The 26,794-nt window shown below is 47.1% G+C and overlaps 3 protein-coding genes across 3 annotated transcripts in view; all 3 read right to left on the bottom strand.

The window, feature by feature from the left end:
• Positions 1 to 333: 333 nt before the first annotated feature.
• Positions 334 to 26,794, bottom strand: part of LOC310670576 (E3 ubiquitin-protein ligase TRIM7-like) — a 59,978-nt gene continuing 33,517 nt past the window's right edge. Inside the window, exons 2-8 of the mRNA XM_083426134.1 lie at positions 8,170 to 9,246; positions 7,508 to 7,603; positions 6,717 to 6,947; positions 6,195 to 6,217; positions 4,701 to 4,822; positions 3,330 to 3,362; positions 334 to 1,717 (exon numbers count right to left, since the gene is read on the bottom strand). Of these exons, the coding sequence (XP_083282260.1) occupies positions 1,200 to 1,717; positions 3,330 to 3,362; positions 4,701 to 4,822; positions 6,195 to 6,217; positions 6,717 to 6,947; positions 7,508 to 7,603; positions 8,170 to 8,601 (1,455 nt within the window). The 5' untranslated portion in view covers positions 8,602 to 9,246 and the 3' untranslated portion in view covers positions 334 to 1,199. The remainder of the gene's footprint in view (positions 1,718 to 3,329; positions 3,363 to 4,700; positions 4,823 to 6,194; positions 6,218 to 6,716; positions 6,948 to 7,507; positions 7,604 to 8,169; positions 9,247 to 26,794) is intronic.
• The window catches only part of LOC310672838 (uncharacterized protein), a 52,041-nt gene continuing 35,522 nt past the window's right edge, over positions 10,276 to 26,794 (bottom strand). Inside the window, exon 14 of the mRNA XM_083430494.1 lies at positions 10,276 to 11,950. Within this exon, the coding sequence (XP_083286620.1) occupies positions 11,442 to 11,950 (509 nt within the window). The 3' untranslated portion in view covers positions 10,276 to 11,441. The remainder of the gene's footprint in view (positions 11,951 to 26,794) is intronic.
• LOC310670997 (E3 ubiquitin-protein ligase TRIM7-like) overlaps positions 23,154 to 26,794 on the bottom strand; it is a gene marked incomplete at its 3' end in the record, with an annotated part of 9,163 nt that continues 5,522 nt past the window's right edge. Inside the window, exons 6-7 of the mRNA XM_083426895.1 lie at positions 25,173 to 25,205; positions 23,154 to 23,653 (exon numbers count right to left, since the gene is read on the bottom strand). Of these exons, the coding sequence (XP_083283021.1) occupies positions 23,154 to 23,653; positions 25,173 to 25,205 (533 nt within the window). The remainder of the gene's footprint in view (positions 23,654 to 25,172; positions 25,206 to 26,794) is intronic.

Raw genomic sequence — 26,794 nt, 5'->3', positions numbered from 1 at the left:
TGCGATTTCCACTCACATTTGAAGGCAAAGTTTGCTTCCAGGAGCACGTACTTCTGGGTTAGCGGAGCTCATTACCCAAAGCATGCGTAACCAGAAGCGTTCGCAAACAGAGGTACCACTGTACGAGTGAATAGTAAAAAGAACCTGCACAAGCGACGCTGACACAAAACCCCACACATACACTAAGCAGAATGGAAGCATTTCCACCCCACTCCCGCTCACATGCCCCCCTCCACCTCTTCCCCCTTTTCTTCCTAATGTAACACTAATGTCTCAACAAATGAAACTGATCTGTAGAAAACGTAACTTGAAAAAAAGAGACATTGCGCATACTTTTGTAAACCAACAAATCTTTAATAAAAATAAAAATGTTTTTTAAAAAATAATTAGGAAAAGAACGTACTGAAAACTGAATCAATCTGATCCACACATTCCAGTAGCAACCTGACAACCTAAAACATAGCTATCCATTGAAATGTGCGTTTATCCAAATATTGCAATGCCATTTCCCAAGCCAAACCTATGCTCGCAATAATACGTTTATTGGGTGAAAGTGCTCAAAAACTGGCAGCGTGAAAATGAATATTGTTGTGAAAATAACATACAAAGATGCATTATGGTAGGAGGAATAGATTGGGGGGGGGGATCTGTACATTGGTCAAAACTGCATACAGGCATGTGTTTATTAGGAGAAGTTGGCACTAAAATGCTTTTGACAGTCTTCTTGATTGACCCAAGAGCCAGCCAAAATCATTGCTGTGGGTGGTGCCCAAAGCTAGTCCTATTCAGAGTATACCCTTTGAAGTTAATAAACATGGCCATCTTTGTCAAACAATGCAAAGGGGTCTGCTCAGTTGGGTAGCGCCCCTTGTACAGAACTGGGCTGAAAAGGAGGCGTGGCATCATGAATGCCACATGGGCCAGCCAATCATTCTGCAGCAACTTATGGCTCCGCAGGGCTGAAGTAACCTTGTGAGTTTGATCCTGCATTTAGGGTGGTGGGGGTGGTTGCCCTGAACAGGGCCCTGAGCTGAAGGGGGCGCAAAATTGAGACTGCCCGCAATTGAGAAAAACCATTTGAGGCTGGCAAATTTTGACCTTGCTTAGGGCACCGTGTTACTAAAGGCTGCCAAAGCCCACCCACTGCCAGGGTGGAAGCTGTATCAGTGCAGTGAGTTTATGCCCATCTGTCTCCACCCTTAGGCGGAGAGTTTCAGGATGCCTTTCTTGCTCACGTAAAAGAAGGGCTGGAGGGTCTCTCCAGAGAAGGCGGTTTCTGAGAATGAGTGGAGGAGGGCTGCTGTATCTGCATCGTAAAAGGACACCCGTCCCCCTTCACAGTTCAGGGCCACTCGGATCCTCTTGGGCTCCCCACCCAGAATCGAAACAGGGTGCCCATTGCGGGTGGAGACCCTGTATTGATCACTCCACTTCCCTATGCGCCAGAACCCTTCCTTAGGACCCGGGATGAACTCGCCTTTCCTCTTCACAGACTCTCTGGCCACACCCACAGCCCATTCCCCCTCGCTCCCCACAGCCACGTCCCAGAAACGTCTGCCTTCCCTGAACGCCTCACGTCCCAGCACGTAGTATTGGTAGTCAAATCTCTTCGGGTTGTTTTGTATGTCTTGGTGCCTTTCTCCCTTCCTCACACTCTTAAGGTCTCCAGACAGGATGAGCAGGGAATGGGCTGTGCCTGGATCCAAAGTTACGTTTTCTGCAGAGGGGTGGGGGGGTCAGGTGAGGGAAGAGAAGACCAGCAACGTCAGCCGGGATTGAGCCTAAACATATGGCAGGGGAAAACGCTTCCTTATTTTGTCAACAAGGCTTCAATGCCGGCCCGCCCAAGAGGCATGGTGAGGCAGTTGCCTCAGGCCAGCAGGCTCCTGGGGGCAGCTGCACTGTAGGGCTGGACGATACTGGAACAGATTAAACCATTTTGCATTACTTTCTATGAGAAAGCGCGCCTTTGTTTTGGAACGGACTTCTGGAACGGATTAAGTTTGAGAAGCAAGGTACCACTGTACCTGGTTTTCAAGATCACGATATATCACCAGCTAAACATTGCAATATACTTATATATCACAATGTCTGAAATAAGGATGGAGCTTGAGCTGGCTTCACGGTTTTTCCCACATCGCGATTTTTGCTGGCACCCACTCTTGAGATTCACTGCCCCCTGCATGAGGCGAAGGAGTGTTTGAGCTGGCAGAGTTAACAGGGGCAGCCGGAAGTGAGAGAAGCATTGGCTGGCTTCCTGGCTTTTCCTTCCCTGTGCTTTTTGCATAGCACACATACACACATCGTGATTCATGATATATTACCAGGTCAAAAATTACGAAACCGATTATCACAATATGGATTTCAAACCAGTTTTGGACAATATATTGATATATCACCCAGCCCTGCTACACTACTACCCACCTGCTCCTAAAATGTCCAGGATAAAATGTCCAGGACAAGACCAGGTTTCTGCCTCCACATCCTGCACTGCCTCCCTCATTTTATGAGATTAGGAGTTAATGGTAAAGGTAAAGAGACCCCTGACCATTAGGTCCAGTCGTGGCCGACTCTGGGGTTGCGGCGCTCATCTCGCTTTATTGGCCAAGGGAGCCGGCATACAGCTTCCGGGTCATGTGGCCAGCATTACTAAGCCGCTTCTGGTGAACCAGAGCAGCACACGGAAACGGCGTTTACCTTCCCCCCAGAGTTGTACCTATTGATCTACTTGCACTTTGACGTGCTTTCGAACTGCTAGGTTGGCAGGAGCAGGGACCGAGCAACGGGAGCTTACCCCGTCGCGGGGATTCGAACCGCCGACCTTCTGATTGGCAAGTCCTAAGCTCTGTGGTTTAACTCACAGCACCACCCACATCCCATTAGGAGTTAGATTAGGAGGAGTTAATGGAGCTCCAGCCCCAGCAGAGTTGCCGCCTTCCTTTTTTGGTTAAGAACATTCCTGACAAAATAACAAAGAAATATCTGTGAGGTCTTGAAAGCAAACATGTCTGGACTCATGGCTAAGGAGGATATAATCTTATTGTATGTGCATGAAGAAAAACACATAGCTGAGTGAGTCACAGGCAGAAGAGGACACACAACAGAATTTGGGTTCTTTGAGCTTAAAGCATATGGGGGGAGTTCTCTCTTATGTGGGGCAGTGGATCCACCTGCCGGATCGTTTAAGCTGTGTGCTGCCACCACCTATGTTCTGCCAGTCTTTATTGGTGAACGGACACAGATATGAGAACATGAAATGCGCCTCCAACGACCCCCTTCTGAAGGAGACCTCTTGGAGCTCGTCACCCCAAACAGACTTGGAAATTTACCTTTTCTCAGCTGAAGTCCTGACCGCAGAGATTCTGGAGAAGGAAAGGGGAAACAGAGACTCAGTGCCACACCACCATTCCTGGTCAGAAACCTGGTAATGGTAACATGAGCCTTGGTAGCTCCATCAGTAGAGCACGAGACTCTTAATCTCAAGGTCACAGGTTCAAGACCCATGTTGGGCAAAAAATTCCTGCTTTGCAGGGGGTTGGACTAGATGACCCTTTAGTGGAAATGCGGAAGAATTGTGATTTAGGAGCTGGAGCTGGCCTTGTGCAATTAACCTTTCATTCAATACTGACCTAAGCTGGTCCTTGGGCTTCCCTGCAGCTGGAAGGAGGGATTCTACCAATAGTCTAGTATTGTGCCCTTGTAAAGAGGGAGATGTGGCTGTTTGTTGGCTGTTTAGTTCCTCTGTGTTAATGGCTTGTTGATTGCCTGCCTTTTTGTTTGACTTTGGGTGAGGATTTGCATTTTTGTATGTGGGTCTAAAGTCCTATTTTTGCTCAATAAATCCAGACTTTCTCCTCCACTGGTGGTTTGTCGTTACTTCAAATATCCATTAAGAATGAATCCTTTTGCATTTGGCAAAAGGTCCCCTACAATTCGATGAACTCACAGCATTATAGCTCAGGAGCATTATAGCTCTAGATGTTATGGACTGCAAGTCCCATCATTCCTAGGAACTGACCATGCTGGCTGGGGATGATGGGAGTTGTGGGCAAAAACACTGGCAAGCCACCATGTTGATTCTCCCTGCGTACATCAGGGCAGGGGCGGGGCCTGGACTTACAAACTTGGAAAAACAGGGACCCCCACTCACTGATCTCCCCAGAAACCTTGAGGAGCTGCCAGATCTCAGCTGAACCTTCCTGATCCTGGGAAGTGGAGAATGAGTCTCAGCTGTCCCTTTTTTGGCTGCAAATTCAGCTCCCCAGACTGAGAGGGTGGTTTGAATTCCCAGGTTTTTGAGTGGGGAGTTAAGGCTTGCTGCCATTGGAAGATGGCCTTATCTTCAGCCATGCCAGGTCCCAGGGTCAATCCCTGGCCTATCCAGGGAGGGATGGAAACGCCTCTTGCCTGAACTCCTGGAGAGCATCACTGTAGACAATATTGAGCTAGAGGGACCCAGAGTTGGGACGATGTGAAATCATTCCCCCATCCCACTGTTAAACAAGGCTGGATGCTGAAGCCCATAGCATCTACAAATGAGCAGGATGCACTTGTCCGGACCATGTTTGAGCAGAGCCCTTTCTGCAATTAAATATATTTGTCTTTTCATTGCCTAATTCTTCTATTTCCCAGCCTTGCTCACATTGCAAATGACCTCGAAGCATTCGTGCACAATAAACCTTGCAGCTCTTTTTCATTACCTCTGAATTTATTCATGACACCCATCAGGAAGGGATTTATATCGCAGAAGTCCCAGATCCTCCACTTCAGGGCAGAGGGAAAAGCCACAGGAGGATCCTCCAAGTTCTGCTTTGCCCGAGACCTGGGGGAGAAGACCATCATCAACCCACCATCCTTCAAATGAAGAGCAGCTCTCTGTAAAGCCACGTGCCTTATGAGGAATGGTTGCAGGAGTTGGGCATGTTTAACCTGGTAAAGATGAGACTGAGAGGATATCTTCAAATATCTAAAGGGCTGTCACATGGAAGATGAAGCAAACTTGTTTCCTCCTGCTCTGGAGGGTAAGACAACAACAAGAAGAAGACGAAACAAGGGGGAGTTTGGATTTGATATCCCGCTTTATCAATACCCTAAGGAGTCTCAAAGGGACGCAGGTGGCGCTGTGGGTTAAACCACAGAGCCGAGGACTTGCCGATCAGAAGGTCAGCGGTTCGAATCCCCACGACGGGGTGAGCTCCCATTGCTCAATCCCTGCTCCTGCCAACCTAGCAGTTCAAAAGCATGTCAAAGTGCAAGTAGATAAATAGGTACCGCTCCGGTGGGAAGGTAAACGGCGTTTCCGTGCACTGCTCTGGTTTGCCAGAAGCGGCTTAGTCATGCTGGCCACATGACCCGGAAGCTGTATGCCGGCTCCCTCGGCCAATAAAGCGAGATGAGCGCCACAATCCCAGAGTCGGTCACGACTGGACCTAATGGTCAGGGGTTCCTTTACTGTTACCTAAGGAGTCTCAAAGTGGCTAACATTTTCCTTTCCCTTCCTCTCCCATAACAAACACTCTGTGAGGTGAGTGAGGCTGAGAGACTTCAGAGAAGTGTGAATAGCCCAAGGTCACCCAGCAGCTGCATGTGGAGGGGTGGGGAAGCGAACCTGGTTCACCAGATTACGAGTCCACCGCTCTTAACCACTACACCATACTGGCTCCCACACCACACTGGCTTCAAATTACAAGAAAGGAGTTTCCAACTAAGGAAGAACTCTCTGGCAGTAAGAGAGTTCTGTACTACAGCAGAACAGACTCCCTCAGGAGGTGGTGGACTCTCCCTCCTTGGAGATTTTTAGGCAGAGGTTGGATGGCCACCTGTACTATATGAGTTAGTTGAGATTCCTGCCTTGCAGGGGGCTGGATTGGGTGACCCTCAGGGTCCCTTTCAACTCTGCAGTTCTATGTAGGTGTGGAATCTTAATTAGAATCCTAGCATCACAGAACAGATCAGTTCCTCCTTGCTGGTGAGGACAACGAAATTGTCAGCAAGACAATGGAGAAATTTGTGGGACCTTAATTTCTTGGCAGCGTTTGAGTTCCGACAGATATGGGGGAAGTTGAAATCTCCCATGACCACTATATAGTAAGGTCACTGTTGTTTCTCTCTCGTCCTTAACATATTCCTATAGTTTCCTACGCGTGAGTTGGGGCTACTCCCCGGCAGTGATCCTAAGTGATCTTTGTGCTTACCTCTGTAAGAAGCTTCTGATATCCTAGAGGGAAATAAAAAGGAAGATTCAGTGAAGACATTTCTCTGTGTAACATGGAGTGGGTCTATTTCAATCGCTCAACAGCTGAAGAAAAAACAGGCATATATATATATATATATATATATATATATATATATATATGTGTGTGTGTGTGTGTGTGTGTGTGTGTGTATGTATATATAAATAAATATTGTCCAAGTGCAAAACCAAACCTTCCCCATCAAATACACACACATCTATAATCGTAAGATAAGTGAGTCAAATAGCAAAGTAAAGCCATTTGTGCAGGGGCAAGTTTTTTTGTTTTTGTTTTTTTAATGCATGTTTGGTTTAAAAGTGAGTTTCAGGCTGGAAAGTGTTGAAGACTGGGATAATGTGTACCAGTTCAGCCTTCCACCCCTGATTGGCTTTATGTGGGTGGGGGAGATTTCAAAAATGGTATCTCCCTGTTTGTAATGTGAATTGGTACACTCCACTCTGTCACTTTAGAACAAGACTTTACCTGCAGGAGTTCGCTGGCTGGCTGCTGAAACTTCTCCTGCATCACCTTGATGCGCTTTTCAAGAGAGGAGAGCTTCTCTGAGAGCCTGGCCAGGTGCTCCTCGCTTTTCCTGGCAACCTCCTTCTCCACCTCTGCCATCCGGGCCAGGAGATTTTTCTCTAGTGCTTCCAGAAACTGTCGTTGCCGTCTGAACTCAGCCACCATCTTTTCCCTCTCTGATTCTGTTCGTTTCTGCAGCAAATACAGTGGTACCTCGGGTTACAGACGCTTCAGGTTACAGATGCTTCAGGTTACAGACACTTCAGGTTACAGACTCTGCTAACCCAGAAATAGTACCTCGGGTTAAGAACTTTACCTCAGGATGAGAACAGAAATCACGCGGTGACAGCAGGAGGCCCCATTAGCTAAAGTGGTACCTCAGGTTAAGAACAGTTTCAGGTTAAGAACAAACAAATTAAGTTCTTAACCTGAGATACCACTGTAAAGTGAAAAGGTGAGAACCGCGGGTGAGTCTCAGGAACCAAGAGTGAGGCTTTGCAGACTTAAGAGATCAGTTCTGATAATTCCTTTGGAAGGGCACATCTGACATTTGCACCAATATTCAGAAGCAAGCTTACAAACACCCCTCACCCCATGCTATTTCATGTTCTGTGGGCAATCAGGCCATTATAAATAGTAAGGGGGTGCATTAGATAACACCCCCCTCTCTCACACAAACCCCTTTCTGGATTTCAGACAGCGATTCTGAAATATATGGCACTTTTCCACACCCCGGGAAGAGCAACACTTACAAGCAGGTCTTGGCTTTCCTTCTCAAAGTCTGCTTTAACTGCCAGAGTTTCCCACGTCTCCTTCTTCAGAATTTCTATCCAGTTGCGGAGCTGATCCTGAAGAGAAAACAGTTTGGTTCCTTTCTTTAAAAACAAACGTTTTAGTATACAGATAATAGGCAAATTAAATACAGGGGTACCTCAGGTTACATACGCTTCAGGTTACCTAGAAATAGTGCTTCAGGTTAAGAACTTTGCTTCAGGGTGAGAACAGAAATTGTGCTCTGGCGGCGCAGCAGCAGCAGGAGGCCCCATTAGCTAAAGTGGTGCTTCAGGTTAAGAACTTTGCTTCAGGATGAGAACAGAAATCATGCTCTGGCGGCGCAGCAGCAGCAGGAGGCCCCATTAGCTAAACTGGTGCTTCAGGTTAAGAACAGTTTCAGGTTAAGTACAGACCTCCAGAACGAATTAAGTTCTTAACCCGAGGTACCACTGTAGTATGCTTGGGTCACCCTTCTGCATCCCAGAATTTGGGCCCTGTGAAGCAGCCCAGGATCTCTTGCTGGAGATTTTTTCTTGTCTGGCGTGTCTGTATGTAGTAAAACATTTTGTTTCAAGTCTCCCTTGTGCACATCTATGTCTCCCCACTGCACCCCAAATCGAGACCCATTGCATTTTCCTACCTTGTACTCCTGGGACGCCTCCTCTAGAGGAACCACCTCGTGTTTCTTGTGCTCCTTGGATCTGTCACACACCACACAGATGGGGCTTTCTTCCTCCTTGCAGAAGAGCTTCAGGGGCTCCTGGTGCTTCTCGCAGACCCTCCCCTTTCCTTCTGCCCCCTTGTCCCCTGGAAGGGAGACTTTCTCGGCTCCCAGTATTTCCACAACATTTTTCAGCGGCCGATTGGGGATGAGGTTCCTGTGCTGAATGATTTCTCTGCACTGAGGGCAGGAAGCCTCTCCCTCGGATCCCCCCCAGCACTGGATCAGGCAGGCTCGGCAGAAGTTGTGCCCGCACTCCGGGATGATCACCGGATCCCTGAAATACTCCAGGCAGATGGGGCAAGTGGCTTCCTCGCAGAGATCCTGCACGGGACCCCGAGATGCAGCCATGGCTGTTGCCTCGCCAGGAAGAGAGAGCTTGGATCACTTTTCTTTGCTTTTCACGCGCGAATGGATCTGTTTCCATTTCCTTTCCAGGGGGTGACTCAAAATTTCCTTGCACTGCAGATGTGGAGTTAGAAAGGAGATCTGGCATATTGCTTGCCCCACCCAAGCAGGGTGACTCAGGATCTCTGCTGCCTTTGAGACGTGGATTTAAGTGGATTTAAGTCTTTGATATGGAAATTCATTTTTAAATCTTTCCAGCTTCAGGGCACAATGTTCAGCCTCCAAGGAGCATCGCAGCCCAAGCCTCCACTACGATGCTCATTCTCACGGGACAATTGGAGACCCCTCAGCAGCCACCGACCTGGGGAATTTTAAAGCTGTTTTCAGGTCCAGCTTCTTCCCGCTTTTTTACATCCACTGATCCCATCTCCAGTCTCTCCATCCTCTCAGAAAAATTAACATGGATGGAATCATTTATCTTTCTTTTTTCTTTTTTGGTGAGGGGAAGAGTTCTCTTTTTACTTGTGATTTTTTAATCTTTATATACAGCGGTACCTCAGGTTAAGGACTTAATTCATTCTGGAGGTCCGTTCTTAACCTGAAACTGTTCTTAACCTGAAGCACCACTTTAGCTAATGGGGCCTCCCACTGCTGCCGCTGCGCCGCAAGAGCACAATTTCTGTTCTCATCCTAAAGCAAAGTTCTTAACCCGAGGTATTATTTCTGGGTTAGTGGAGTCTGTAACCTGAAGTGTATGTAACCTGAAGTGTATGTAACCCAAGGTACCACTATACTGCTGAATTATTCTTGTTCGGTGGTTGACACATTCCTCATAAAATTCTTTTCAAATCAGTGTTTTAAAAAAATTTCAGTGTCGATGCTCTGAACATTTTTCTCTGACATTTCATTTGATCCATGCTGAAGTGAGGGCACTCTTCTTAATTTGGGTCTAATTTGGGCCTGCTCTCTTCCAAGGCCTTTTCCAAGTGGCCCAGGGGGCATGGCCCAGGCCCTCTCTCCCAGCCATAAAGGGACTCCTGCTGTGGTGAGGCCTCGGACCATCGGCTGTGGGGAGGACTGTGTGGTGTAGTGGTTAAGAGTGGTGGACTCGTAATCTGGGGAACCGGGTTCGCGTCTCCGCTCCTCCACATGCAGCTGCTGGGTGACCTTGGGCCAGTCACACTTCTCTGAAGTCTCTCAGCCCCACTCACCTCACAGAGTGTTTGTTGTGGGGGAGGAAGGGAAAGGAGAATGTTAGCCGCTTTGAGACTCCTTAGGGTAGTGATAAAGAGGGATATCAAATCCAAACTCTTCTTCTTCTTCCTTCCAAGGCCTTTCCAACTGGCCCAGGGAGCGTGGCCCAGGCCCTTAATTGGAACAAACATACAGGAGCTTTGCATGGAGGGCTTTCAAGCACATCTCTGAAGGGACCTTTGATAAGATTTCACATTCAGAGTGCACAGTGTGTAGGACTTGGGATGACAAGGCCCAGGTTCAAATCCCTTTTGACCATAAACTTTTAACGTGTCTCCTTTTTCTAAGTCTGTCAGCTGAGCCTCTTCTACCTCACAAGGTTCCTCTGAAGATAAAACAGGATATCACCCTCCTAAAATCCCTGGAGGAAGTGTCATGGGGAGTGGATATTAATACTGTTGAGTTTGAAACACCAACAGGAGCAACAACAAGTACAATCTTTAATAGAATCAAACATGTTAGCACAGGAAACATATCCCCAAATTCTTTCAGGCCCGTTATACAAAAATATAAGAAAAGATAATCTCTAAAAATACAAATAAGTATCTGACTCTTCATTACAAAACACCTTGGAGAAAATAATTGTATACATGGGAATTTACCACCCGCTCCTGAAATCCTCTAGATTGTCACTGTTCTCTCCCCAGAACTTCTGACAGAGGCTCTTCACCGTCAGAGGGGATTTTGTTACATCAAGGCCCAAAACCTGCGTAGGGGGGTTATGTTTCTGGGGTCAGCATGCAAAGGCGATATTGCATAAGTCAGGAAGACCCCGGAAAATGCCGCCCAAGCAACCATCCCTACTTGTTTGAAGCCACAAATCTTGAGAGTTTTATGTAACCTTTCTGGCTGGACTTAGAAACTCTTTCCACCACTGCCAAAGCCCCCGCCGCCACCACCCATTGCTTTCTGGGCTCTGGAGGCTTTTGTGAGATCTCTCACAGTCCCTTCCAACAGTATTTCCTAGTCTCTCACCCTCTTTCCATTTATTAATTGGTGTTTTGACGAAGGGCTCCAGGCTGCGATCACACAAGTAAGTTGTGTGTGAGTTTTGGGCCGACTGTACTCAACTAAAAAAACTGGTCTCTGATTTTGTTGAATTGCCATATAAGCTTCCCTGAGTAGCAGCAAAAAAAGGAATTTTGGAACTTCCATCTCCATGACAGTGGAGGCTTGCGGGGGAAGGAAAGGGAATCTGAGGTTTTAAGTGATGCACGTGCAAAACTCTGATTTTATTCAGAAAAGATGATGGTATTGTCTCTAGAAATCTTAAATCAGACTTGCGGGTTGGAGAGAGAACTACATCGAAATTATTTTCTTGCGTCTTTCCCCCTTTGCACTGAGAGAAATTGCCAATTCCCAAGGGAGAGAGAACAGGCAAGTTTGGAGACTGACAGGGGACCCAATCAATCAGTATAATTTACAAAGCTGGCCTGAGAAAGGAGAGTTGCATGATGATTGACTCAAGGGATAGCCAATCACAGTTCTGCAAATATGGTTTCTCCTTGTTCCTGTCACCTCCAACCAGAAGAGGCGACTGAATATGTCGTGATGGCAATGAATATACGCTTGTCTGTCTGCACTCTCAGTCAAGAGAGTCTCAGGTTCGCTTTCTCACTCACATAAAACAAGGGCTGGAGGGTCTCTCTTGAGAAGGAGGCTGCCGGGAATGAGTGGAGGAGGGCTGCTGTATCCGCATTGTAAAAGGACACCCGTCCCCCTTCACAGTTCAGAGTCACTCGGATCCTCTTGGGCTCCTCACTTGGAACAGGGTCCTCTTGGGGGGAGCATAACTTGTACTCACCAAGCCACTTCCCCAAACCCCAAATCCCTTCCCTAGGACCAAAAGAGAGAAACCCCTTCCTCTTCACAGACTTTCTGGCAACCCCCACCTCCCATCTCTCCTCTCTTCCCACAATGACCTCCCAGAAATGTCTGCCTGACGTGAAACCCTCACATCCCAGCACATAGAAATGTGTGTCAAATCTCTCAGGGTTGTCTGGCAGGTTTTGACGCACTTCTCCATCTCTCACACTCTTTCGATCCTCAGACAGGATGAGGCGGGGATGTGCTGTGTCTGGATCCAAAGTTATCTTTTCTGTGAGGGCAGAGGAGGAAAGAGAAGAGAAACGAAGTCAACTGGGAAGCTGACTTTTCTTTAGCCACATGACAGAAATAGCATCCCCTCTGAAATGAACAACGACTCCAGGGCTCTGCATTCGAGACAGGGATGTTCATCAAGTTCTTAATAATGATTCCTGAAACATCTGCAGTTCTTTCAAGGGTTCAAAGTACTTAACACACATTATCCACATAGAACCCTTGCAACGTCCCTGTAAGTTAAGTCAATCTTGGTACAGTGGTAGCTCTGGTTACGTCCACTTTATGTTACGTTCTTTCAGGTTACGTCCTGTGGCGACCCGGAAGTACCGGAAAGGGTTACTTCCGGGTTTCGCAGCTCGCGCATGCGCAGATGCTGAAAATGACATCACACGCATGTGCAGAAGCGGTGAATCACGACCCGTGCATGTGCAGACGTGCCGCTGCGGGTTGCGCTCTTTTCATGTTGCAAAGGGGCCTCTGGAATGGATCCTGTTCGCAACCAGAGGTACCACTGTATACCCATTTTTCAGATGGGAGGACTGAGGCTGTGAGATAGTGGCTTCTGTAAGGCCACCCCACCCCCACCATTCATGGCAGAAGGGAATCAAAGCAGGGACTCCCTAATTCAAATCAATCTTTTACCTCACATCACATGCCAGACCATGCTTGACAGGCCAGGTAAAACTGGCAGCAGGTGCTCTCACCCTCCTTGTAACCACCATTCAACTTTCAGTTACATATTTAATGTAATGTTACAGCCCATCCTTCCACATAGTTTATAAAAAGAACAACAATACATAAAAAGGTATTTGCGTGCTCCGATTCATATTCCCTGTCTAAAATGTCCTGCTCAGGATTCTTGACATGAGCAGTCAAGCAAGAACAAACTTCATTGATATGAAAAGCTTTCTTTTCCTATGAATTGTGTTAATGCGTTTATTGTTGCAAGCCCAAGATAAAGGGCGAGAAATGTTTAATTTTTTATTTTTAAAAAGATATATATAACTTTATTATAGCCAAACCCAGTAAAACCTAGGAAGCACAATTCCCACCTGTCACCTTCAATGCAAAGACCCCATCCTGGCTCCCCAGACCTGATTGGCTATATGGTTCATCTTTTTCTTCACTGTTCCTCACATTTATGGGAAAGGGGGGGGGGAGTGGAAGCATAATGAGAGGCCCATTTAAAAATTAGTCAGGCTGGTGGACATTAGGAAGAAGATCTGCTCTGCAGTCCTCCCCCCGCCCCCCCCCCCGCTCCTGCCATGTTATGGAAAGTTTGTCAAGCAATTTCTTTTTAAAGACACACATTTGTACAGAGGCCTTTGGAAATTAAATGTGATAGTGGATGTTGCCAGTGCAGTTTTTTGTTAAATGTAATTGGTTTTTCTAGTTTATTGTTGTATTGATTGACCGTTATCCATTTTATTCACTGCTGTTGTCTAAAAGAATCACAGAATATAATTCTAAAGATAAGTAGGAGTTTCCTTTATGCTGCCACCTGCTGCCCCTTTTCCAGCTCTTATGATTCCCTTTTTGTGGTGTTCAGGATCTGGCCAGACTGTACTTCTGTCTTCCCATTGAGCCTTTTCCCCTGGTCTGCGGTGTAATTCTGCCCAGCTCTTTTAAGTTACACAGGTTTCTCTAGTCCGCCATCATGTTTAAGCAGAGTCATGTCTCCCCTCCAACACAAAAACTGAGGGAAGACCCCCATCTTGCAGGGAAGCCGGACCCCTGGAGTTCACACTCAGGCAGCCCCCAGCTCCTTCCACAGACACCAGAACCCATTCACCTTCTAGCCCCCAAAAGTAGTGGCAGCCATTTTCTGAGCTATTTGTGTTCATGTATTTCCCACTCTTAAAGGGACCCGGGTGGCGCTGTGGGTAAAAGCCTCAGCGCCTAGGACTTGCCGATCAAAAGGTTGGTGGTTCGAATCCCCGCGGCCGGGTGCGCTCCCGTCGCTCGGTCCCAGTGCCTGCCAACCTAGCAGTTCGAAGGCACCCCTGGGTACAAGTAGATAAATAGGGACCGCTTACCAGTGGGAAGGTAAACGGCGTTCCATGTGCTGCGCTGGCTCGCCAGATGCAGCTTCGTCACGCTGGCCAGGTGACTCGGAAGTGTCTGCGGACAGCGCTAGCTCCCGGCCTCTAGAGTGAGATGAGCGCACAACCCTAGAGTCTGGCAAGACTGGCCCGAACGGGCAGGGATACCTTTACCTTTACCTATTTCCCACTCTTACACCTTACTCTTACATAAACTCTCCTAAAAGGGGTGGGGATCTTGTATGGCTCAAAGGGATATTTCCCCCTCATGTGCCGGGAGCCTTTGGCTTCACACCACCCCTGTGTCTTATGGAGATTGGGCACAGAAAAGCCAGCCATCCTGGGCTGGGGGCTTCCTAAGAGTCTGCAGGATCAGGCCAAGAGCCCATCTAGCCCAGCAAGCTGCTCTCAATGATCAGATGCCTCTGGGAAATAAGGGGAAATAAGGCACGGATGGAAGAGCTGCAGTGGCCTGGTCTTTTGAGAAGCGGATGCCCCTCTCCAGAAGTTCTGGCTCTGTTTGATCTTGAAATGGCTGAGGAAACAGCAAGGTATAAATAAATTATTATTATTATTATTATTATTATTATTATTATTATTAGTACCTTTTTGAAGCTGAAGTCCATATTCCACAGTGTCTGGAAGAGGAAGGGGAACAGAGATTTAGCTTCACACCATCATTTAGATCACAAACCAGACAACAACAATATGAGCTCATGAGATTGTAGCCAGGGTGGTGCACTCCTGATGTTGGGGTACAAGTCCCATCATCCCTAACCACAGGCCATGCCAGCTGACGATCGTGGGAGTTGCAGTTAAAACTATCTGAAATTCTCCATGCTGGTTATCCCTGCATAACCAGGGCAGGGGTGATGTCAAAGGTCAGGCCTGCCCAAATCTTGGGAGGAAGAGCAGGATCCTCAGAAGATCTCCCCATCAGCAACAAGATCCAGACATGCCTGTTCCAGGACAGGAGGCCTCAACCCCAGTCCCCTCTGCTCCTGGCTGGCTCTTGGACAGCCCCTCCCTCCTTCTGCCTCTCTTACATCAATCTCAGGGCCAAAGGAACAGGAAAAAATGCCTGAAAAGCTATAGGTGAGGCTGCTTGGGAAACGGGTGAGATGTGTGAAAGCACCTAAGGCCTGGCTGCGAGATGTGAAGACTTCAAGGACAACTTTTTACAGACAATTCACAACTTAATGGAGGCTCACATTCCTGGGGATTGTGCATAAAGGCAAATTGTGCAAAGTCAGAACGATACCTGGAATCACCCCTTGCCATGAGATTTTGCAGGAACCTTCCAGAGCCCAGTAAGGTGATTTGCATGGTGGCCAACACCCTTCATGGCAAGAGCTTTCAAGCCTTTTACCTTGCTGACTGGAATCTGGGAGGCTCCCCCAAGATCTCGCAGGAGCTTCCAGAGCCCAGCAAGAAGGGTTTATCCTCCTCTTTCAATTGCATAAGTAAAATCAGTTGTGAGTCATCTGCATAGGAAAGTGTGACTTCTAGATATTGAAAGAGAATAAATAAGCGTTCCAGTTTCCTGGCACTGCTAATGACATGGAGCATTTCATGAACCATTTTAAATGTCCAGTATAAAATATTTTCAGCCCTTCTTTACTACCTCTGAATTTTTCCATGACTCCCTCCAGGAAGGGATTAATATCACAGAAGTCCCAAATCTTCCACTTCAGGGCAGGAGGAAAAGCCACAGGAGGATCCTCTAAGTTCTCCTTCTCCTGAGACCTGGGAGGAGAAGAACAAAGTCAAGCCACCACCCTTCCAATGCAAGGAGCTTTCTGACAAGGCAGGTGTCTCATCCTGATGATAAAGGTACGATGGATATATATCATGAAGACTTGGGAGCAGAGTTCTTCCTACAGCAAAAGGGAACACCTAGATAATGTGTGGATCTACAGAGCATCTAAGAAGGTGAAGAAAAACCGCTACACACACCTGCTTCCAAAATATGCTGAAGGAAATATATAAACATGAGATTGAAGGTGAAGAAGTTAATAAATACAAATTATTTTTTTGAAGAAAAGTGAACAATACTGGGTCCTTATGCAGAGATTTTAGGACTACACTAGTTTTAGTGAAGCATAAATGAGTAGAACAAAATAGATTTGTTATGTGCATTTCTGAAATATAAAGAAGTTCAGAATGCTTTAGAATTGCTTTTGAAATAACATTATAAATGTATTTTAGCACAGTGCCAATATTTTAAAAATGGAGACAATATTGGAAATTAAAGCAATATTTTCTAAACATGGCAGATTTTCAAAATTCTTGAGTTTTTCAAGTTGTCTGGAGGACAAGGCTCTCAGAGGCTACTCTTCATCATGGCTGGGTCAAAGGCAGTGGTGCCTCTGAACTACAGTTGCTGAAACCACAAGAGGGGAGTGTCCTCTGGGGCCCGGATCCTACTTGCGGGTTTCGCACTGGCATCTGGTTAGTCACTGTGAAAAGAGGATGTTGGACTTGATGAGTGACTGGCCGGATCCAGCTGGGCCCTTTCTCACATTCTTATGGCTGAGGAAGAACCTGCAAAAACCTGAAATATATCAAATATTTACGGGTAAGTTATAATGAAGATATTTACAAGCCCCTTTGGAATGTCCACTCATTTTGTATCAATTGCAGAGTAAATGATTCCATCACAGAGAAGGGCCTTCAGAAATATGCAATGGGAACAGCTTTCTGTCTGTAATTTTACAGTAGATGGGACCAATAGCTACCACAAAAATGTGTCCCTATTTTTGTCCGTGATCTTGTGAAATGGACGATGGAGTCCTAAGCTATCTCTGGAAGGAGGAACTGGAGAGTGAGTTCCTCTCAAAAGAACTTTCCTAGCAACATAATGAGACAGGGGTTTCCCATCACTTACCTCTGCAAGAAGCTTCCAATATCCTGGAGGGAAAGAACGAAAGATGTCAGTGGAGCCACTTCTGGAGTCAGTTATAAATACTAAGCAGCTGAGTGGCAACTGCTGGGAATCACAGGTTTGGAGAGCACTACTGTTTTTTAGGCTTCTCAGAGACCTCTGGCTGGCCAATGAGAGAACACGATGCTAGAATGAAGGGGCCTGTGGTTTGATCTAGCAGGGCCCCTTTTGCGACCCCAGGACTGATGCCTTTCATTTTTCATGTACTGTTTTCTTTCCGGTAGCATTTTAATGTGACTAAGCAGCCCACTCCACCCTCTCACATCAGGATGAGGCCTGACATGCAGGAGTTCACTCGCTGGTTCCTGAAGCTTCTCCTCCATCTCCCGGATGAGGCTGTCAAGAGAGGAGAGTTCCCTGGAGAGTCTGGCCAGGTGCTCCTCCCTTTGGGCTGCAATCTCCTTCTCCACCTCTGCCATCTGGGCCAGAAGAAGTTTCTCCTGTTCTTCCAGAAACTGGCGCAGTCGCCTGAACTCAGCCACCATCTTTTCCCTCTCTGCAACTGTTTGTTTCTGCAGCAAAGAGGTTAAAAGAAAAGAACAGTGGGCCAATGTCAAACATCTAGTCTGCTGTTGCAGGATGAAGAGGCCGGTTATCTGAATTCCTTGGAAGGGAATGCCTGACATATTGAGCAGAGAAAGAACTTCGTAAAAACTCACAAGCCCACCCCCTCCTTCAAATGGTCTTTCTTGCTTAGTGGGAGATCAGGCTGTTCAAAAAGAAACCCCTTTCTGTATTCCATATTCATTTCCGCCCCCCCCCATATTGATTCTAGACTATAGCATTTTTCATCTTAAAGTAGTAACAATGGTGCTTACAAGCAGGTCTTGGCTTTCCTTTTCTGTGTTTGCTTTAAATACTAGAATTTTCTCTCTCTCCTTCCTCACATTGTCTAGGCAGCTGCTGATCTGATCCTAAAAAGAAAACAAAATCCAAATTGGGCTGCGTTACACATTAACAGGCAAGCTGAATGTATGTTTGCTCCCTGCCCCACATCCCTGGGTCTTTTGCAGAGGTTCCCCTTTTTCATCCCCGAGGAGGCAGAAATGGGGCTGCCCTATATGATAGCTGATAAACATGGGGGTTTTGCTATTTGCCCCCCACACTGAACACACTTCCCACATCTCCCGCCTCCTCTTTATTAAATTAATCCTCAATTTTGCAATCTTTCCTCCCGGGGAGTTACTGCAGCCTGCTTTCAGGCCGTGCACTTTAATCCCTCAAAAAGAAAAACAAATGTTTATTGTATAAAGTTTCAGACGTTTAGTCTTATCAGGCTGCACAAGATCTCTTGCTGGAGGATTCCTTTTGGGCTGCAAGAGGATTGAATACATTGGAACATTTTATATTTAATTTTTATTTTGCAAGCCCCTCTTGTCTGCAGCTCTTCCACCCCCAAGAAAGACCCACTGCCTTTTCTCACCTTGTACTCCTGGGACGCCTCCTCTAGAGGAACCACCTCGTGGCTTTTGTGCTCCTTGGATCTGTCACACACCACACAGATGGGACTTTGATCCTCCTTGCAGAAGAGCTTCAGGGGCTCCTGGTGCTTCTCACAGACCCTTCCTCTTCCTTCTCCCTCCTCTTTGCCCCCCAGATGGCTGAATTTCTTAATTATTTCCACAACATTTGCCAGATGCTGGTTTTTCCTGATGCTGCTTTGCTCCACTGTTTCCCTGCACTGAGGGCAGGAAGCCTCTCCCTCTGATTTCTCCCAGCACTGGATCAGGCAGGATCGGCAGAAGTTGTGCCCGCAATCATGAATGATCACTGGATCCCTGAAATACTCCAGGCAGATGGGGCAAGTGGCTTCCTCGCAGAGATCCCGGACGGGACCCCGAGTGGCAGCCATGGCGGAGTCACCGGGAAGAGGGAGCTGGTTTCGTTTTCTCTCTTTTACGTCTGCAAATGGGCGTGTTCCCTTTCTAGGAAATTCAGATGTGATTACTCAGGGTCTCTGTTGCCTTGGAGATGGGTGGAGCTCCGAGCCGCTTTGATATGGTGGAAATATATTAAGCCATCCTTGGTGGCTGCTCGTTTAAATACTATTTCCCTGTGTGAGCTGGTGGAGTTTGTTGTATTTTGTTTACTATCAGCACGTCAGGCTCAGACCACTTTGCAGGCTAATGAATGAATTGTCGCCCCCCTCCCCCGCCTTCCTCCACTCACTTCTTCTTCTTCACTGAATTTATATACCGTGTACCTGGAGGTCTCAGGGCGGTTCACAGAAAAAAATCACAACATATATAATCAGAATAAAAACAACCCAAGAACATTTTAAAAGGACGTCAAGCAGTTTAACCAAAGGCCTGATTAAAAAGGGACGTTTTTGCCTGGTGCCTAAAGGTTTCTAATGAAGGCACCAGGCAAACTTCCCTGCTGGGGAGAGCATTCCACAGACACGGAGCCACTGCAGAGAAGGCCCTGTTCTCCTGTTGCCATGAGAGGAATGCAGCCCTTTCTCACTTTATTCAGAGAGGACATGAACCAAACAAGTGACTCATTTGGGAAAGCTGCCTGGGGGAGGGACAAGAGGCAGGCTTCCTCTCCTGACTGACCCAACAGCAAGCCAATCAGTGCTGTGTAGAAAGCTGGTCTGAGAAGGGAGAGTTGCACCAGGACTGAGACAAGGGCTGGCCAGTCTCAATCCTGCACATATGGCTTCACTCTGGAGAGAAAGAAGGGCTTGAGGGTCTTCTCCTGAGAAGGTGGATGCTGGGAATGAATGGAGAAGGGCTGCTGGATCTGCATCATGAAGGGACATGTTATGTACTGAGTTGAATAGGATCCAAACTGCAGCAGTCTGATTGGTCCTAGAACAATAGGATTCAGAATGCAGCAGTCTGATTGGTCCTAGATCAATGCAGCAGTATGATTGGTTGGCAGGAACCACCCAATCCGGCTCCAGATATAAGTGAATCCACAACCTGATTGGCTTACAGTAGAATTCCAGAATTAGCCAACCATGTGCAGCCCATTGTGTAAATAATGTATATAAAGCAGATACCTTGAGGGGACTTTCATTCATTCCTCCTCACCACTATGAGCTAAATAAAGAGCATGAAATCACTTTGCGACTCTGAGTATATTTCAGGACACTTCAGAGTTCAGGGTCCCTCAGACCCTCCTGGGCTCCTCAAGCAGGGACAGAGCAGGGCCATCAGGAGGGAAGGAGGGGCCATACTCGCCTCCCAAATCCCATCCTCAGGACAAGGAGCCAACTTGCCCTTCCTCTTCACAGACTTCCTGCGCCCCCTACAGCCCAATGCCCCTCACTCCCTGCAATGACCTCCCAGAAATGTCTGCCCGCTGTGATCCCCTCTTGCCCCAGCACATGGGGACGTGTGCGTCTAATCTCTCAGGATTGTTGGGGAGATCTGGATCTGCATCTCCATCTCTCACACTCTCCTGATCCTCAGACAGGATGAGGCAGGATCCAAAGTTGACTGGATCCAAAGTTGCGTTTTCTGGGGGGGCAGATGAGGAAAGAGGACAGAAACAGCACGAGCTCAGAGACGAACTTTTCTTTAGACCCGTGACAGAAATTTCGTTCCCGCTCAATGCCCTGCGTTCGGGTTGCTCCACAAGTTCTCAGTAATAATTCTTGAAACCACTTGTTCTTTCAAGTGTTCAAAGCACTTCCAGCACATTATCTGCACAGAATCCGTACACGGACCCTGTATGTTAAGACACTTTTATCGTCTTCATTTTTCCAGCGGAAAGTCTGAGGCTGACAGAACACGATGCCCCAGTTTCCACCTCCCCCCAGAACTGGCTCAGGCAGGCTCTGCAAAAGTTGTGCCCACAATCAGGGATGATCACTGGATCCCTGAAATACTCCAGGCAGATGGAGCAAGTGGCTTCCTCGCAGAAGTCCTGCATGGATGGGACCCCCAGCCGCAGCCATGGGGCGGGTGTGTGTGTTAAATTTCTCTCTCTCTTTTGCCCATTCAAGAACTGGGGGTGTTTTCCTTTCCAGGAAATTGAAGCCGGTGACATTCTGGTCTCTGCTGCCCCCTGCAGGTGTGAAGGTAGCTGGACTTCAGAGCCTCTTTCATATGGATTTTTAAAATTTTAAGAATGGTAGTGCGAAAGATGGGAAAAGGTCGCTTCTGAAGTCAAATAGGATGAATGCTGGCTGTACAGCTCCTAGCTTTCCCCCACTGATCCCATATACCCCCTGAATATGTGAAAGAGAACTTTTATTGAAAAACCTTTGTCATTATTTCTGAAAATTGAAAAGTTTCTTCACGGGCAGTATTTTATGATCTATTTCTTTTTTACTTGTTGTTTACCAGTATGGCATTATTGCACTCTTCAGTGGTTTATAGGCATTCCTAATAAAAATGTGAAAATATTTTTAGGTGTCAGGCGAAAACACTCCTCTTCAACCAGGCCTCTGGCTGCTTACTATTCTACAGCGTTTTAATGTGGTCTTTTTTTGGGGGGGGGGGGGGCTATCCTGGATATTAACATGGTGTAGCAAGAGAGGTCAGCTTACTTCCCAGTAGGACACCTTTCCCCTTTCTTACTCTATAGAACCATTCTAATATAGCTATGAGAAATGCTCAGGTTATGGGTGGCAGCGAGCCCCAAGCTTGAGCCTTCTAGGACTTGGGGGATTTGCTTTCAATTTTAATTGGAATGCAGAGATCAAGAATTGGACCCAGGTGCGAAATACAAGCTTCTTAAAGGAAGCCCCTGAAATCTGCCCCTCACTCAAACGGGATTGACTCCTCCTGCAGACATTCATGGTCGACACAGGAAGGTCTGAAGAGAAGCTACAACATAGAGAGGAGCTTTGCAGGGAGGGCTTTCAAGCACACCTCTGAAGGGAATCTTAGGCTTAAGATTTCACATTTTGAGTGCACAGGGTGTTGGATTTGGGGGGACAAGGCCCAGGTTCAAATCTATTTGACCATAAACTTGAACGTGTTTCCTTATTCTAAGTCTCTCAGCTCAGCCTCTTCTACCTCACAGGGTTCCTCTGAGGATAAAACAGGATATCACCCTCCTAAAATCCCTGGAGGAAGTGTCATGGGGAATGGATATTATACTATTGAGTATCAGACAAAATAGGAGCAACAAGACGTACAATCTTTAATAGAATCAAACACGTTAGCACAGGAAACATGTCCCAAATACTTTCAGGCCCATTATTCAAAAATATAAGAAGAGGTGATCTCTAAAAATACAGGTAAGCATCTGACTGTTCACTACGAAGCACCTTGGAGAAAATAATTGTATACATGGGAATTTACCACCCGCTCCTGAAATTCTCTAGTCTAGATTGTCATTCAGAACCTCTGACAGAGGCTCCTCATTGTCAGAGGGGATTATGTTACCTCGAGGCCCAAGACCTACGTGGGGGGTTACATTCCTGGGGTCAGCATTTTTGTTGTTGTTTAGTCGTGTCCGACTCTTCGTGTATGGAAGGGCAATATTGCATAAGTCAGGAAAACCCTTGAAAATGCCCCCCAAGCAACCATCCTTACTTGTCCGAAGCCAAAGATCTTGACCTTTCCAGAGGCTGGTAAGCAAGGTGGACTTAGAAATCCCCCCCCCACTGCCAAAGCCCCCCCTCCCATTGCTTTCTGGGCTCTGGAGACTCCTGTGAGATCTCACACAGTCCCTTCCAACAGTGTTTCCCGGTCTCTCGTGTTCTTTCTATTTATTACCTTATTTTTTGCTCTATAAGACTCCCTCCTAAAAAGTAAGGGGAAATGTGTGTGCGTCTTATGGAGCGAATGCAGGCTGCGCAGCTATCCCAGAAGCCAGAACAGCAAGAGGGATTGCTGCTTTCACAGTGTAGCGATCCTTCTTGCTGTTCTGGCTTCTGAGATTCAGAATATTTTTTTTCTTGTTTTCCTCCTCCAAAAACTAGGTGCGTCTTGTGGTCTGGTGCGTCTTATAGAGCGAAAAATACGGTAATTTGTGTTTTGAGGAAGGCCTCCAGGGTGCAATCTGCACTCAACTAGAAAACAGGTCTCTTTGGATAGGGAGATTTTGCTGAATTGCCACCTAAGCTTCCCTGAGGAGTAGCAAAAAAAGGGATTTTGGAACTTCCATCTCCCTCCATCTTGGAGGAGGAAAAGGGAATCTGAGAACAGGATTGAGGCTGAGTAAGGTTTGTTGCCCAGTGTCATTTAAAAAGCTGGCCCAAGAAGAGAGAGTTGCATCATGATTGACGCTTGTCTGTCTGCACCCTCAAGTCAAGAGAGTCTCAGGTTCTCTTTCTTCCTCACGTAAAACAAGGGCTGGAGGGTCTCTCCTGAGAAGGAGGCTGCAGGGAACGTGTAGAGGAGGGCTGCTGTATCAGCATCGTAAAAGGACACCCGTCTCCCTTCACAGTTCAGGGCCACTCGGATCCTCTTGGGCTCCTCACTTGGAACAGGGGCCTTATGGGGGACGTACCCTCCGTCCCGCTTCCCCAAACCCCAGATCCCTTCCGAAGTATTAAAATGTAACTTGCCCTTCCTTTTCATAGATTTTCTGGCCACCCCCACCCCCCACCCCTCCTCTCTTCCCACAGTGACTTCCCAGAAATGTCTGCCTGCTGTGAAAACCTCACATCCCAGCACATAGGTATATCTGTCAAATCTCTCAGGGTTGTCCGGCAGGTCTTGACGCCCTTCTCCCCAGCTCACACTCTTTCGATCCTCGGACAGGATCAGGCGGGGATGTGCTGTGTCTGGATCCAAAGTTACATTTTCTGTGGGGGGAAAGAGAAGAGAAACGACGTCAACGGGGAAGCTGACTTTTCTTTAGGAACATGACAGAAACAGCATCCCTTCTGAAATGAACAGGGAGTCCATGGTTCTGCATTGGAGACAGGGGTGTTCATCAAGTTCTTATTGATGATTCTTGAAACATTTGAAGTTCTTTCAAGGGTTCAACGTACTTAACACACTCTATCTACATAGAACCCTTGCAACTTCCCTGTAAGTTAAGTCAATCTGAGCATGCCCATTTTCCAGATGGGAGGACTGAGGCAGAGAGACAGTGGCTTGTCTAAGGCCACCCCCACCCCACACAGTTCATGGCAAAAGGGAGTCAAAGCAGGGACTCCCTAATTCACACCTTAATATTTTACCTCACATCACATGCCAGACCATGCTTGACATGCCACGTAAATCTGGCAGAAGGTGCTCTCACCCTCCTTGTAACCACCATTCAACTTTCAGTTACATATTTAATATTATGTTATAGTCCATCCTTCCAGATAGTTTATAAAAAGCAATAAAGTGGTTAGGCTCCCCGACCCCTTTGTGTGAAATGTCCTGCCTGGGATTCTTGAAAGCCCATCATATGATTGTAGAGTTATATGTTGTAACCACCATTCAACTTTCAGTTACATATTTAACATTATATTATAGCCCATCACAGACCATGCTTGACATACCAGGTAAAACTAGAAAAAGAGCGAGAGCACTTGCTGCCAATCAGTTTAATGTAATGTTAGACCCCATCCTTCCAGATAGTTTAGAAAAAGCAAGAAAGTGGTTAGGCTCCCCCCCTTGCGTAGCGTGGGGGTGCAGGGGGGGCCGGCCGCACCGGGCGCAACATCGGGGGGGGGGGGCGCTTGCACTCGCAGCTCTCTGCCCCTACCTGGCTCACTCACTCTCTCTCACTGCAGTGCTGGCTGTGCGAATCCGATCCGAGCCGCCGGGTCGCCGCCCACTGTGGAGGGGAGGGTGCCAGGCGTGCGGTGCGGTGCGGAGAGAGAGCGAGGGACTATCTGGGGGAGGGATAGTGCAGCGGGGGGGGGCACAAATTACTTGCCTTGCCCCGGGTGCTGACAACCCACGCTACGTCCCTGGGCTCCCCGACCCCTTTGTGTGAAATGTCCTGCTTGGGATTCTTGAAAGCGCATCATATGGTTGTAGAGTTGGAAGGGACCCCAAGGGTCATCTAGTCCAACCCCCTGCAATGCAGGGATCCCAACTAAAGCATCCACCACAGGGGGCCACCCAACTCTGCTTAAAAACCTCCAAGGAAGGAGAGTCCACTCCATGTTCTGCAGTGAGATGCAGGAGTCCCTTGGATGCCTCTGGGAAAGAAGGGGAAAGAAGGCATGGACGGAAGAGCTGCAGTGGCCTGGTCTTTTGAGAAGTGGATCCCATCTCTCCCAAATTTGTGCCTGGGAAAATGGCTGGGAAAACCCAGCCAGATGGGCAGGGTAGAAATATTATTATTATTATTATTATTATTATTATTATTATTATATGTACCCTTTTGCAGCTGAAGTCCATATTCCACAGTGTCTGGAAGAGAAAGAGGAACAGAATTTAGCATCACACTATCATTCAGACAACAAACCTGGCAACAAGAATATGAGCTCATGAGATTGTAGCCAGGTGTCGCGGACTACAAGTCCCATCATCCCTAACCACAGGCCACGCCAGCTGGAGTTTATGGGAGTTGCAGTTAAAACTATCTGAAACTCATCCTACTGGCTATCCCTGCATAAGGTCATGTCAAAGTTCAGGGAGGAGGAGCAGGGCCCCCAGGACCCTCATCTACATATAAAAGTGCGGCTTCTAGATTTTGAAAGAGAATAAATAAATAAAACTTCCTGGCTTGGCTAATATTCCGTATGACCTGGAGCTTGTTATGAACACTTCTAAACATCCAGCTAACAATCCTTTCAGCCCTTCTTTATTACCTCTGAATTTTTCCATGACTCCCTCCAGGAAGGGATTAATATCGCAGAAGTCCCAAATCTTCCACTTCAGGGCAGGAGGAAAAGCCACAGGAGGATCCTCTAAGTTCTCCTTCTCCTGAGACCTGGGAGGAGAAGAACAAAGTCAAGCCACCATCCTTTGAATTAAAAGGACTTTCAGACAAGGCAGGTGTCTCATCCTGATGAAAAGGCATGATGGATATATCATGAAGACTTGGGAGCAGGATTTTCCTATGGCAAAAAGGAGCATATAGGATGATGTGTGGATTTAGAAAGCATCTAAGTTGAAGAACAACAAACACACACCTGCTTCCAAAATATGCTGAAGGAAATATATGAATATGAGATTGAAGGTAAAGAAGCTGATATATGCAAATTATTTTTTTTATGAAAGTGAGCAATACTGGGTCCTTATGCAGAGATTTTAGGACTACACCAGTTTTAGTGAAGCATTTCAAGTGATTAATGAGCAAAACAAAATATATCTGGTATGTGCATTTCTGAAATATAAGGAAGTTCAGAATGCTTTAGAATGGATTTTGCATTTAACATTATAAATGTATTTTAGCACAGTGGGTATATTTTAAAAATAGAGAAGATCTTTGAAATTAAAGCAGTATTTCCTAAACATGGAGGACTCTCAAAATTCATGAGTGTTTGAATATGTTGCTGGTGTTTGGGGGAGAAGGCTCTCAGCGCCTTCTCTTCACGATGGCTGGCTCAAAGGCAGTGGTGCCTCTGAAACCACAGGAGGGGAGTGTCCTCTGGGGCTCAGATCCTGCTCACCACGGGTTTCGCATTGGCATCTGGTTAATCATTGTGAAAACAGGATGCTGGACGAGATGGTCCACTGGCCTGTTCCAGCAGGGCCCTTTCTCACATTCTTATGTCTGAAGAAGAACCAGCAGGAGCCTAAAATACACTAGATATTTAAGGGACGAGGGTGGCACTGTGGTCTAAACCACTGAGCCTCTTGGGCTTGCCGATCTGAAGGTTGGCGGTTCGAATCCCCACGATGGGGTGAGCTCCCGTTACTCGGTCCCTGCTCCTGCTAACCTAGCAGTTCGAAAGCACGCCAAAAAGTGCAAGTAGATAAATAGGTACCGCTCTGGTGGGAAGGTGGAATGGACGATGGAGTCCTAAGCTATCTCTGGAAGGAGGAACAGGAGA

This window comes from Podarcis tiliguerta, assembly GCF_965153285.1.
Source record: "Podarcis tiliguerta genome assembly, chromosome: 2".
Taxonomy (NCBI): Eukaryota; Metazoa; Chordata; class Lepidosauria; order Squamata; family Lacertidae; genus Podarcis; species Podarcis tiliguerta.
This window is presented reverse-complemented; position numbering and strand designations above follow the sequence as displayed.